The sequence below is a fragment of the Echeneis naucrates genome, chromosome 20, assembly GCF_900963305.1.
Source record: "Echeneis naucrates chromosome 20, fEcheNa1.1, whole genome shotgun sequence".
Classification (NCBI taxonomy): domain Eukaryota; kingdom Metazoa; phylum Chordata; class Actinopteri; order Carangiformes; family Echeneidae; genus Echeneis; species Echeneis naucrates.
The window spans coordinates 5,475,766-5,489,150 of NC_042530.1; the positions used below are offsets into that span (position 1 = coordinate 5,475,766).

General features: G+C 41.0%; 1 protein-coding gene across 2 annotated transcripts in view; it reads right to left on the reverse strand.

Annotated features, from left to right (window-relative positions):
* The window catches only part of plxdc2b (plexin domain containing 2b), a 69,576-nt gene that overhangs the window by 30,936 nt on the left and 25,255 nt on the right, over positions 1-13,385 (reverse strand). The window contains exons 2-3 of one of the 2 annotated variants that reach the window (XM_029529241.1): positions 9,436-9,665; positions 1,501-1,647 (exon numbers count right to left, since the gene is read on the reverse strand). In XM_029529241.1, the coding sequence (XP_029385101.1) occupies positions 1,501-1,647; positions 9,436-9,665 (377 nt within the window). The remainder of the gene's footprint in view (positions 1-1,500; positions 1,648-9,435; positions 9,666-13,385) is intronic. The other variant, XM_029529242.1, reaches the window with a different exon arrangement.

Here is a 13,385-nt window from a genome sequence, read left to right on the forward strand (position 1 = left end):
TCAACCTCTACAAACTGAGATCACAGCAGTGTGAATCTACCGTAGGCATTACGCTGACTATGTATTACTCACCCATTACCCCTGAACTACTCCTTAAAATGCACCTGCAGCCTCATACTCAGCCAAATTTCCAGACCACAACATCATGTTTTTCAGAGCACATCTGTTCAACCCCCTGGAATATGTTCAAGGTTGTTAAAATGTCAAGATTATGAGGTAGCTTTAAATTTTCTCTTGTTTAATAAGCTTTGCCAAGTCAATCAAAGTTTTTGTCTTCTAATTTACATGTACAATAGCATATAACACCGTAGGGATCATTTCGCTTGAGTATTAACAAACACATAATAAAATGGTTTGGAAGAAACTTGGGAATTTTAAAAAATGACCATCAGACCAACAATCTGCCATGTGCATAACCACAAACAGTGTACACATCCTGTGAGTACGTTGCAGTCCGATCATACCAATGCCAGAAAGCGTGATGGAGATAGACAGTCCACTGCTAACATGGAGCCATTATACATTATCCTGGATTATGCCGGGGGGAGTGATCCTGTGGCAAACCACAGTGAATCTCTCTGACTATATGGCCAATCAAGAGCTTAACTTTTCTCCAGTCCTGTGATGAAGCTGACCTCTGCGGCTATGTCTTGTTTTATGACCTTTACTGGCCGATTTCTGTAATTGTCAGGCCAAAGCTCTGGCAGGCAGAAGCATGCAGGCTTTCTCAGGCCCGACTCCTGCACCAGGAATTTGATGCAGTTTTCTCAGGACTCCATCTGCAAATACAATAAACAATAACTGGTTTGTTTAAACTTTTAGTCTTCTGACACACTGAATTAATTTCAGGAGACTTTTCACCTCTTTTTGCGCTCTGATCTTGCAATCTATGTATCCAGGCCAGATTTCCATTCCTCCCTTTGAATGACTTTCTGGGTTTGGCATTGAATTAAGGAATTCAGTTACTGATCTTCTCAGATCAAGCTAAAGTCATAACTTAGCTCAAATTGCTTCATTCCACCATTACGTGACTAAATGTACAGGAGCAGAGTGTATAATGTGGGACTCTATATCCTCCTCAGTTATGTTTCATCCTGGGGGCTTTCTTGCTCTCTCTCTTTTTTTTTTATGTGCGACTGCCCTGCTGCCCTGCTGCTCTGTCTCTCTCCAGTCAATCTGCTGCTGCCTTGTGTGACTTCATCAGTATGCACCTCACATGGGTCACCTGCTTGTGCTGAGGTGGAGGGAGAGGAGAATTTAAACTCCACTGCAGAGAACCACCTGCTTCTTTTCTTCTTAATGTTGCTACTGACTATTAAAAGTTTTCTTGCCCTTTACTGCACAAAATGATGTGTGTAGAGTCCAATGCAAGAAGCTGAAGGGAGAGAGTTCCTCTATTTCCATTTTTATTTTTATTTGTCAAGTCATCAGTCAAACACTCAACTCATTTTCAGCAAGTAAAGCTGCGAATGTAAAGTAAATCTGTGTCTGTCGTCTTACCGCCGCTTGTCTGTGCGTGTTGGAGAGAATGCCATGAATCTTCACTTTTTCCTTGTCCATCTGGTCAATATTTACCCACAAATCCTTGCTCATTGGATCTGATGGCCCGTAGGTTTTTGATGTGTAGTAGTTGTGATCTGTATCTTCCTGCAAGAAGATAAAACAAAATGCATCCTGTGAGCCAGTTTGTATACCTGTTTTAATACTAAGAGAGCCAAATGTAGTGCAGTTATTCATGAATGTAATATCTAGAAGGATACAGTTGATATTTCCCTGCAGCTCTGTGAATTGCACCACTAGTTTCAATTTACGTATTCCTTTATTGTACTGTATAAAGAGCAAGAAATATACACAAATATTCACAAAGAGGCGACTTATGGTTCCTCTAAACTGCTCAAAGCTGGAATTAAATCCAAAGCTGCCGAATACAATGTAAGCTGAAGTTTTGAAAAACAATTTAAAGAAAACTTTTATGTGCAGTATCTAAAATAAGAGTCTTTTTAATTTTACTGCAGAACAAATTGCCTTCTAAATCGAATTAAATGATAACCCAATCATCTCCATAGTGCTGCGTGTGCACTCGCTTTGACCTTCATTTCGCTCAAAATCTTTTAGCCAGAGCACCAGCACAGGAAATTATTCTACAAAAACAAAACAAAAAGAAGCTAATGAACTTCTTCCACTCTTAAAAAGGCTCGGCCAGACAGCAGAGTCAGGGATGTTTTTTTATAACAGAAACCTTTGTGGACTTTTATAAGTCATGTGGGAGAGGCCTGTCTGCTTTTATGTTTCCTGTACAAAGTTAGGAGGAATGCTTGTGTCGTGGGGTTCCACTTGCTCGTCTCCCTCTGGGTCTAATGAGACATGTTACAGCTGTAACTTTTATCTAAAACATTGTTAAAGTTAATGTTTTGCTGAGTGGGGAGTTGGGGAAGTTTACATTATGTCTGACTCTGATTTCACTAATAGGAACTCACACTGCTCTGTGGATTCTTTGATATATTGGAGGTATTATTCTGAGCTACTGGGTTTTGGTTGTCTAAAGGCTATGAGACAAAACATCAGTTAAGGTACAATCCTTTTCTGCTCAGCTCACTTTACTTCAACAATTCAGATTTCCCTGGGAGAGTTATAACGTAATGTCTACTCAATATACAGCTGGAGTTTATGAGATACGGAGATAATGTTTCAAGCTTCACAGAACCTCAGAGAGACAGATAAATATCGCAATTCAAAATGGAGCTCAGCCATGTAGGTGGTTTTACTTTTGATTAATTTGCAGTTTTAAATATTATCAGAAGCCTTTCATCACAGCTTAAAGTGCAGACGAATCGTGTCAGGGAACAGAAGGTCCCACCACACAGTCTTAGTCAGCACATTACTGCCAGAATAGAAAAACAAGGGCAGTTGTAAAAGGTGTAGACACAAATGTGAGGCTGTAAAGTTTTTGCTAATCAGAACAAGATGTTTTTTGCTCACGCTAAGTAAGATAAGGAGAGATACAGGCTTAGGAGGTCAGAAGGGGCCCAGCTGGAGGTTTTTATCCCTCAAGGAGAAGAGAAACGTGTGTAGGGTGCCATCGTCCAGTTGTAGATGGACATAACGCTGTGAGAGTGAACACTGTACAGCGAGGAGAACTGCAGAAACGCACAAAAATGCTGATTTTGATGGGAGGCTGTGGGAGTCAGGTGGTCAGGCAACGTAAAACTGTGTCCGAATGAGCCAGAAAGTGAGCTGAGAAAGCCGATACCCGTGTGTGAATGTGCAAACATTGTGTGAGATTTGCTGGGGTGGCTGCACGAGAGCTTTCTCGATGGGTAGTGGGACAGATGGCCTACGATGAGGTTGAAGAGCAGCAGCGTGACACCATGTTTTGTTTTTGTTTTTCGTCCATGTACTCCTGAAAAGCTACTTATGATGGATCCATGAAGGGAAGAGTTCACAGAAGGCCTCTGGAAGATAGATGAGCATGTGATGAACGGGCGGGGAGAAGGAGACAGGAGCCCTGCTGCTCGGCTGCAGCACGACCCCCAGACCGATTTGGTTCTGCCATTCATGATGTGGCACACTCCAATTCGGGGAGAGGGGGAGCAAAAGATGTTGATAAAAAGGAAAGCCAAAGCACAAAAACCCACCGTAGAAAAGATTCAGGAAGTGTAAGAGAGCTCATTCCTGACTCACTCTCCTGTCTCAAGCATCTACTGAAGCTACACACTACATCAATAATGCATCACACTGAGACCTAAATATCTTTGGCCAACATGTTTTCACATCAGAATGTCCCCTAAATACACGAGAGGCCCTGAATGGAAGGAACTAAAACTTTACCTGTAAGATTGTTCTGGGTTTTATAAAATAAGATGCCTTGAAATCTTTAAGGTATTTTGAAATGGATGTCATGGGTGTGATTTATTGAAGTTTGTCAGAAAAATAAAGAGAAAGTAAGTTAATATCTGTAATCCCTTCATCCACAGCTATGTCATTGCCCCTGAGGGGGGAAAAACTAAAATTGTGAAGGCATCAGGAGAACACAAGCTCTAAATAAATGTTCCAATATGTTGGGATAAAGCTGCTTGTCAGCAAGCTTTATTTTTCCTAACAGACTGAGCACACACACACACACACACACACACACACACACACACACACACACACACAGCTCATGTGCACAGCTCTTCATTGGTTGATAATGTCTGTGATTCATTATTCATTGGTCCGCTCCAAAGGCTTCCAGTTGGAGCAGCTTGATGGTATTTGCTGGTAAGACTCAGCAATGTGAATCACATGCTGGTCTGAGTTGCACCACGCTATTTATGACTTCTTTTATCGGGTACACGGAGACTCTAGAACAGGAAGTCATGAAAGCCAAAATGTGGGACCTGACTCCACAAGAATCTAAAAAAACAAATCAAATCCCAGCATGAACTGGGCTTCAAACTGAGAAACCTGATCTAAACAGATCTGAGCAGCCACACACTGTCTGATGTGTCAACTTCATCTTCTGCAACTAATACATAATAATTTAAATAATTTTTCTGACATTTGTAACAAATATGATCAGAAGACTTTTAGTTGGATGAATAATTATGTGCCAGCATGGGAATGTTTCAAAAATGACAAAAATATGTAGAGTAAAGCAGAAAAACTGAAATGAATCCATGCACATGATATGTAATTCAAGCCTTGTAGTCATACATCTGTTCAATTGGTTTTTCAAGCAGTCTAACAGGTTCAGACAGAATACATGTGTCTGGTTGTACTTGAGAGATGATGCTCAGCACAACACAACGTACATTTATTTACAAGCTCAGCACTTTTGCCGTCTTTGTTCATCTGAGGAAGCCGCTGAGCCACTGAGAGAAGTCTACAACCTTCCTGCTACGAGATGATGCTCAGTCTTAAAGTCAAAAACAGAGAAAGCTGGACAAAGACTGAAACTGAGCAACTGTGGATTCATCTGGGGAGCAGCTCTGAGCTGTGGTAACTGCCTAAGACGCTGCAGCGAAACACTGAAGAACATAAAGGAAGTAAACATCTATTTCCAAACGCATTTCCAACTGAGAATGTTCTGACTAACTGGAGACATAAAAAAATAAATAAAATAAACAACTAAAGGAGAGGAGAAAAAAAAAAGACCAACACATAATTTGCATTGCTCCAGGCTTTGAACATGGTGTGTGTGTGTGTGTGGCAAATGAAAAAGCAGCACTGGGAATCAAATGGAGTAATGGAAATTACCAAGATGAGCAGCTCTGTGTCTCACTGTGTGAATTCCCTCCCTGAAGAAATGCCCAAATAAACAGGGAAAGTATTGAAGCATGTAACCCCCAAAGAGCCTCCTGAGCTGTGAAGTCCCAGCCATCGCCACATATCCAATAACCACACCCATAATGCTGCACATTACAGCAGGCTATACAAACATAACAGCAGCACACACATCTACACTCTCCTGCTTTTATTGCCAACCCGACATCTTTGACATTGGTTAACTAATCAGGACCAACTGCCCTTTAATGCGAAATCCCAGGCGTGAAAGCAACAACAAACGTATACATTATTTCAGAGGGAACATGAGGCCGTCTCGTCTGGCTTCACTTGCAGTGTTGTAATATGATGCAGGACATGAAAAAGAAGTCTGCACAATTTGTCATTAACATGTTGCTGCCACCATGGCCTCTGCACATGCGTTTGTGTTGTTTGCATCAGCTCCTTATGAAAGATAAGGTCTGAAATGCCACCACCAGCAATGCTGCGGCAAACTCTGCAGTGGAGCTTCTCAAACTTGCACGTCGGCCAGCATATCAAGCTGGCTGACGTGTTGTTGAGTGCCATTATCTGTTGACAAAGATAATGGCACTCAATGTCAGAGTACCAGTGATGAAAGCTGAGAAATAATACAGGAAGTCCAGTTCAAGCGAGGCGTAAGTATAAAGGCTCTTATGACAAAAGTAGGACAAAAAAGGTTTATGAACTGCAAGACAGGATATAACTTTTCATACACTGCTTCAGTGATCACAACGTAAACAGGCTTTTGGTTCATGCAGTAATCTACCAGAAAGGTATGTACGAGTAGCTCACTCTGTTTGGGCCCCAGAAACCTTTGTATCTGTACCTGATGTTTCAACACAGCTTTCAAAAAGATTAAGGAGCTGCAGTTTTTCATGCGGCGGTAGATATTGGTAAAAGCCAGCGTGTGGGGCTCATGACACATAATGTCCGGGGGTCACCACAGTGTGTTTCTACATGCATTAGCAAATTCAACACTGCACAGATATAAACACCAAATTATGAAAATGCGTGACAACTTCAGTTGGGTTAAGGAAATGTAAGAAGAAAAAAAAAAAAAAAATTGGCAAGACAAGGTTGAGAAACTGCTGTGAACTAGCACTTTGTGAGATAAACAACAAAAACCACAGCAATGAACAGCCACAAACCATTACTGACAGCGTGTCTGGACTAGTGCAGACTTCACCATGATGGACTAAAGACGCAGTGACGAAGCTGGTTTCAGTGACTCAGACTTATTCCTTCCATTAGGTGCTCCAATCTTATTCAATGACCTGAACGCACCTTTAGCTGAGAACATTTTAAATCTGCGTTAGTGATCTTGAGGCAGATAGAGAGTCATTCAGGGCGGCAGACAGTCTGTTGTTGTGATAAACCTGCATGTCAATCTGTGATGAATCTGTTGTTGGAGGACTCGTGATTATGGCGTGAGTTAACACAACCCCAGGCTCACCCTGAAGACAAAGCAGGAAGGAGAAGGATTCCACGGTTCTGTAAAGTGGAAACTTTAATCATGGAAATTTAGATTTTGGATTTAAAAGTAATTCAACCAAGAACAACAATGGATTTAATCCACCTGAAGGGAGCTTTGTTAAATTGCATCTCTATCGCATCTGAACTCACTTGTCTTTTTCTTTTTCTAGAAAACTGCTGTTACATGGGAAGAAACTTCAAAAGACTTTAATTCACTATGGCCTCGGGACGCTCTGTAATTATCAGATTGTAATTCTTCTTGACAGCGAATTTGGTTGCAAATCACAAGCTAGAGTTGTTACACAGAACATGTTGATGGGAAAAAAAAAAAAGTTACACATCCAGATAACTCCTGGAATGAGTGATGACGGGTTGTGCAAGTGATTTTGACATAAGAGGAAACTGTGCATGCTCCGTCTTCTTCTTCAGTTGAAGTCCATTCATTGAAAGAGAAAACTGTTTTTAAACCCTTTCAGCTCACTGCAGGGTGAAACATCTCAGCTCAGTGTCTGCTGCTCCTGTCTGCCAAAGACAAAAGCTTTTCCTCATGTCAAGAAAGTGTCAGTGGCAGGTGGAGGAATCTGTGTGTGTGGTTTAGTGACAGGAGAGGCGTTAGGGTGTTTTATGGAGTGGACGGCTTCTCCATTTGGCAACAGCAAATAAACGTCAGAGAAAGAAACAACGTGGAAGGACATAGTCGTCGTGTGTTTGTGTGATGGCATGCATCTGAGTAAATGTGTGTTTTATTATCAGTCTACGTGTGAATGCACAACTGAAATGGTATGCATTTTATTTGTGTTTACATGTTGTGTTTCAAGTGGAGATTGTACGAGTGTGTGTGTGTGTGAGAATGTTTACAGCTGGTGATCAAAGCTCCCTCTGTTCTTGCTAAGAGACGCTGAGCCGTGAACCTGAGATGATGAGAAGCCACGGGAAAGCTAAACGAGCCATCATTTTGACTGAGCACCACGATGATGCGCGCTCACCAAAGGTGCCATAACAAGGGACACGGGTGATGCCTTTCATTTACATAGACGAAAACACCAGCCGAGCGCTGAGCATTAATCTGCAGCGGGTCCGCTAACCCGCAGGACACTGGGTTAATTTCCAATTTTGTTCTCTCCAAGGTCACTATTAAGGAGGATGCAATCCCACACAGAAGGCAGACGAGCACCTGAGGGCTGATCTTAATTTGATATAAAATATTAATCCTTATAGGCTCCTCCTCGTCTTCTTTTTCATTACTAAACATCCATGCTTCTAAGAAGATTTATAACTGCTCCGGGGGAGCAACCAAGGAGTATTTTTAGGTACGTCTCAGCAAAGGACTTTATCGAATCCCTCTCCTTAAATTAGTTGGATTCTGCCACGCATGGGAAGCTTTACCATGTGATTCACATTGTTAGCTAATCTAAACTGCTGCAATAGAGACTTTGATGATTGAGTTTAATTGTGTATAAATGATCATCAAACCTGAATCATTTGCCTATATCATGATTTTATTAATTGATCAATCAAAATATGATAGCTTTCACACTGTATACGTTCACGTCCTCCTGTGATTAGACAAGACGAGATGACGATCAGCTAAAACAGCTGAACATGAAAACGACCCCATAAACCAGACAAGGTCCAGAACAGACATGAACTTCAAATTCAATTTTTTAGCCTGAATAAATGAGACCTTCCTCAAATGCTCAGCAAAAAAAATAAAATAAAAAAATGTAGAATTAAACATTTACATCACTTAAATGACTACAGGACAGATAGCAAACACTCCAGAAAAGCTATTAAATGGAGCTTGAGGCAAGTGACAAAAATCACCTACAGTATTTCTTGCTGTGCTGTTGCATATTGCATATTAAATGTTTGGGCTGGTTTTGGCTCATGTCACCAGGTTGTTTTGTCAAAATACTCTAAAGTCCCCTGACATCCATGCAGATTTCTTTCAGGAATGTGAACAGACTCTTGATGTACCTGCCACATAATACCTGGCAACAAAGCTGTATCCGTCTGTACGTGTAAGGCGCTTTCACATGTCACATGTTAACAATGACAAAGATTATGATGTTAACTGAATGGATGATGAATGAATGTTAAAATTATGCTCCAGTGCCAATAACTATATGGTTTAATTCTACTATATTCTGGACTTTGATTCAAGGCAACTGTGTTTCCTTGCTTTCATCAACTTCTGCATGAAGAATCATGTATATCAGATTAGTAATAACTATTCACTATCAAGTGAAAAAAAAAAACAAAACAAAAACTGTATGCAAATTCCCAAAAACCCTCAATGCTGCACTTGTCATGCAACATGATAGTTTCTATCATATCACCCTCTTTTATTCTCCACTGCTCCAGTTTGTAATTCAGGCTTCTTGTTATGAATTTGCAGCCACTGAGCAGCAGCAAGGATAATCCTTATGCAATTATCAGCACTATTATCACAGCCATTTGGAAGCCGCTCGGAGTCAGAGAATAAAAAAAAATATTTCATCTGTACTTATGATAAGTAAACTGATCTTCCAAGGCAAACATTATTAGACTACCACTGTGTGCAGCCGCAATGCAGCCATAAATTTTGGTCCCACTGAAAATCGCCCTCTAAACTGTCAACACATAAATGACAGCGTACCGTCTATCCCTGATCAGCTGGTGTGAATCATCACGTACCTCTATCTGGGAGCTGTTGTCTGTTTCCTCTGCTGACAGCAGGCCTGGGAACCCATCAGCTTCCTCCTGCTCAGGCTCCCGATCCTGGTCCTGGTCCTGACTAGCCCTGTTACTGTCCATGTTACGAGGTTTTGGGGGAATCCATCTCCTCCATCGGTGACTGTAGAGCTTCACGTCCACTGCTGCGTCCTCATCACCCGCCTGCTGCTCCACATATGAGTAAGAGGCTGCTGCAAGACGAGGAAAAGAAGGTGCAAATTACCAAAAAGACATCCATGTTAGGTTAAAAGAAAAACCACCATAACATTGTAATTTCATGTTGATAAATCCACAGCAGGGCGCCACAAACACGCAACAATTGTCACAATAAGCGAGCACGCCTAATTTAAGCTTCCACTCAGATTAGCTTTGAAATATTTTGCATTGTTGATTTGTATAACCACTTGCAAGTGAGTTGTGTGAGTGCAATAATGACATGCCACAGTATTTTTGCTGTAACTAAGGCACTAGTCAAATCACAGAGGCGGGAACTGTTTGAGCCATTAATCTTGCACTACTCCCTCATAGTTCACTCTCCCTGCGGACTTTTCTCATTTCTTTGGGGAGGAACCTCTCTCTGGCTGAAACAGATGCGCATTAGGAATGACTCAGCAGTCATCACACAGACCAGTGGACTACAGTCAAAGCAATCATCCCAATCCCAGAGAAATGAGACACCGGTGACAGGTGAGAAATAGTACTGCGTTAACGTAAACACTGAATTGATTAACTGAGCCTGAAACAGACTGCTGGATCGGTAGTTAAATGTGCTGTGTCATTAAGACATGATTACCTGAGTGGAAATGAGGAAGAAAAAAAACCTAACAGGTTGTCCTCAAGGCCCGATTTCCCTCAGTGACTGGCAACCGTCATCTCTTATTATACTCTTTATCTGATCTGAATTATTTTTTATTATTATTTTTAGACACCTGCAGGTCAACAATTATATCACCATTCAGTTGCACATCCATGAACTTCACATATACACGTCACAATAACACATCAAACCTCCTTCCCTTTCCCTCTTTCCCTTAAGTGTGGTTTACATTCTCCACAATGAAAAGTGATACTGGCACTGGAAGATTTTTCCACCTTTTGAAAAGCTCAATTTTTGGTGGAAAAATGGCAACCCAGCATCGTCAGCAGGCCAAAACACGGACTAAAAATCTCTTTTCAGATTTTGCTGGCATAGTTTAAACAAAGCTATGCAGCGGGTTTCTGTATGCAGCTTCTCTTTTCTTTTCTTTAATGAATGCTGCCTGTGTTTAGTTCAGTGACATTCTCAGTATTAGAGTGCTAAAAAATAAATAAATAAATAAATAGCTAATTTGCAAGTTCAATAGAAAATCCGTCCGTTGATCTGGCTTTTTACTGGGAAAACATGTTTCATCATGGCTGACGTTACAATGCCATGTTCAACAATCACTGGAGAAATGAGGGGACTTGGTGTTAAAGAACTAATTCCTTCTATCTTACTTCTCATGCATCTAAATATCTGTGATAAACTTTGACGAGAAATGTATGTTCTACTCTTGCTTACATGAGTTTGCCTAAATCGTCAGGATTAAAGATGGCAAATCCTTCAGGTATGAAGGGGGGCAGAGTGGGGCTGTGACGGACTGCAGTCTTCCCTGCCTTCAGGCTAATGCTCGGCATGCTTGGATAAGCTCCTGCTCCCAACGACCTTAATAGGATTACGCAGTTAAAGACAATTAGTAATAAACTTCATTTTCATTGCAGTCCTCCAAACACAAAGTTTGAAGTGTTTGCGTGGTGTTGGAGGTTTTGAAATCATTCTCTTGCCTTAAGTCAGCGAAAACTGCCAACTCCTCTCCTGTTACTGTATGTTGTGTCTTTGTCATGAGACAGAGGTCACTGGGTTTGAATAGCATACTGCATTTTCCTCCTCTTCCCCTCTTTGTCTCCTTTCTCTCATGCTCACATTTCATCCACTAACTCGCTCTCTCCTCCTCCTCCTCCTCCTCCTCCTCTTTCTGGGCGCTTCACCAGTGTTTCTCAGGAGGGGAGGAGAGGGCTGGTGAAAGCAAGTGCAGACGCTTAAGATGCTAATTCACCCAAAGTGGAGGCTGACAGATTCATTTTGTAATGAGGAGTGGCAAAGTAAGGAAAAAAGATGTAGAGGTAGGTGCTAATGTGCGTTGCATTGGAGGAATCCAACAGGGCAGAAGGCACAAAAACACTATGGAAGATGGCTGGGGTGAGAGATGAGAGCGTTGTAATTAGCATTAATTGTTTCTGGAGCCAGAGAACAACGATTAAAAGTAAATTTCACCTTAAATCATTAATGCTAAAGACCATAAACCTGCATAGAGCTCTTTATGCAGTTATGAATTTTAACAACTAAATTCCAAAATGGCCAATCTATGAAGAATTAAAATACTTTAGCTCTAAGCTTGTTTCTTTAGAGAAATTGTCTACTTTATGTTCTAAGAAATTTAAAAAAAAAAAAAAAAAAAAAAAAAAAAAAACTATAGTAGTGTTTATTTTTAATGATAATGATAAAAAAAGAGACCTCTCTCCTTTAGCTTTAACTCTTTCCACTGCTTGTCTGTCTCTTTAATATCTTAAGAGACACATGACTTGATTAATGATTAATTGCTGGAAGAGTTTTACACCTCAAGGGCCTGAGTCAGTTTTATCAGACAGTTACATGTTTGCATTCAGCTCATATCTTATTGATAGTGGGCAGAGTTATTTGTCAAAATAGGCTCCTGCATCATAAGAGAGCGATATCGCTGCAAAACAACAATAAAAAGATTAAAATCTAATAAAATAGATGGTAGAACAGTGACCAGAATATGTTGTGTCTATCCAAGGCAGACCAAACTTGTTGCATTTACAATAAAAATGTCTGATTATTTTAAAACTGCGTGTATATTTACTGCGTGTTTGTTGCCATTTGTGTTAACTTTGCTTTTAACCTTTTTGATTGACTATCTTTGGGCTGATGCTAATTTATCTGTTTAGGATTTTCTTTTTAAGAGGGGGGAAAAAAAGAAACACAAACAAACAAATGTCTCCTAATTAAAGCCACAGCCTCCAGGAGAGAGGATTAAGGATTAAATAAGAGCCAAACTGATTTAGATACACAACCATCAGAGTGCAGTTTTTTCCAGCCACGCTACCTCCACAATTACACCCCAGAAACTGTCTGATGCATATTTGAACAGATATGAATCAAATATATGATTTATTTATTTTTTTTTTGGGTTGGATCTGAAAGGTCAATTCAGTTTTACATAAAGTGACACGATAACTCATTAAAATTCTTCAGGGTAGCTTTAAGTTACCCATAGATGAGGCAGTCTTTGCATCATCTCTTGTTGTTTGGTCCCAGCAGCGGCTCCCTTTGCCAGCTATTCTCTCACTGTCTTATTCTCACATGCTTCAGATACTTCCTGACACTCACTCGCTCCCTGATGGTCATTAGTCACATCTCTGTGCTGTATATTCTAACCCAGGAGGCATTAACACATACCGTTCCACCAGCACATAAACATCTATTTTTATCTTTTAAAGGGTCTTTGTCAGCTCCTCAGCGTATGGTGGAAAGCTGGCAAACAGCAGATGCTTCAAAATATACCATGACCACAACATACAGGCCTTGAATAGGTCGCTGCTCCTTTCCCAGCATTTTGCTCTGCGCACAACAGTCCTGACTCACCCTTTAAAGGAGGACATGCACCTGCATTTCTCTTGTGTACACCACCTCTCTGGCTGAGGGACAGCAGAATATATTATCCAGGGGAAACTCTGGGTCTTTTGTGAAATGCTTGGGAGGGCAGTGAGGGCAGACCCCTGAGGGACACCTAAAGTAACCTCCCAGCAGGACAGGGCTTCTCCTTGGTGCAAAACTGCTCGCCGGCTTTTGTGTGAAAGGAAATCTTTCC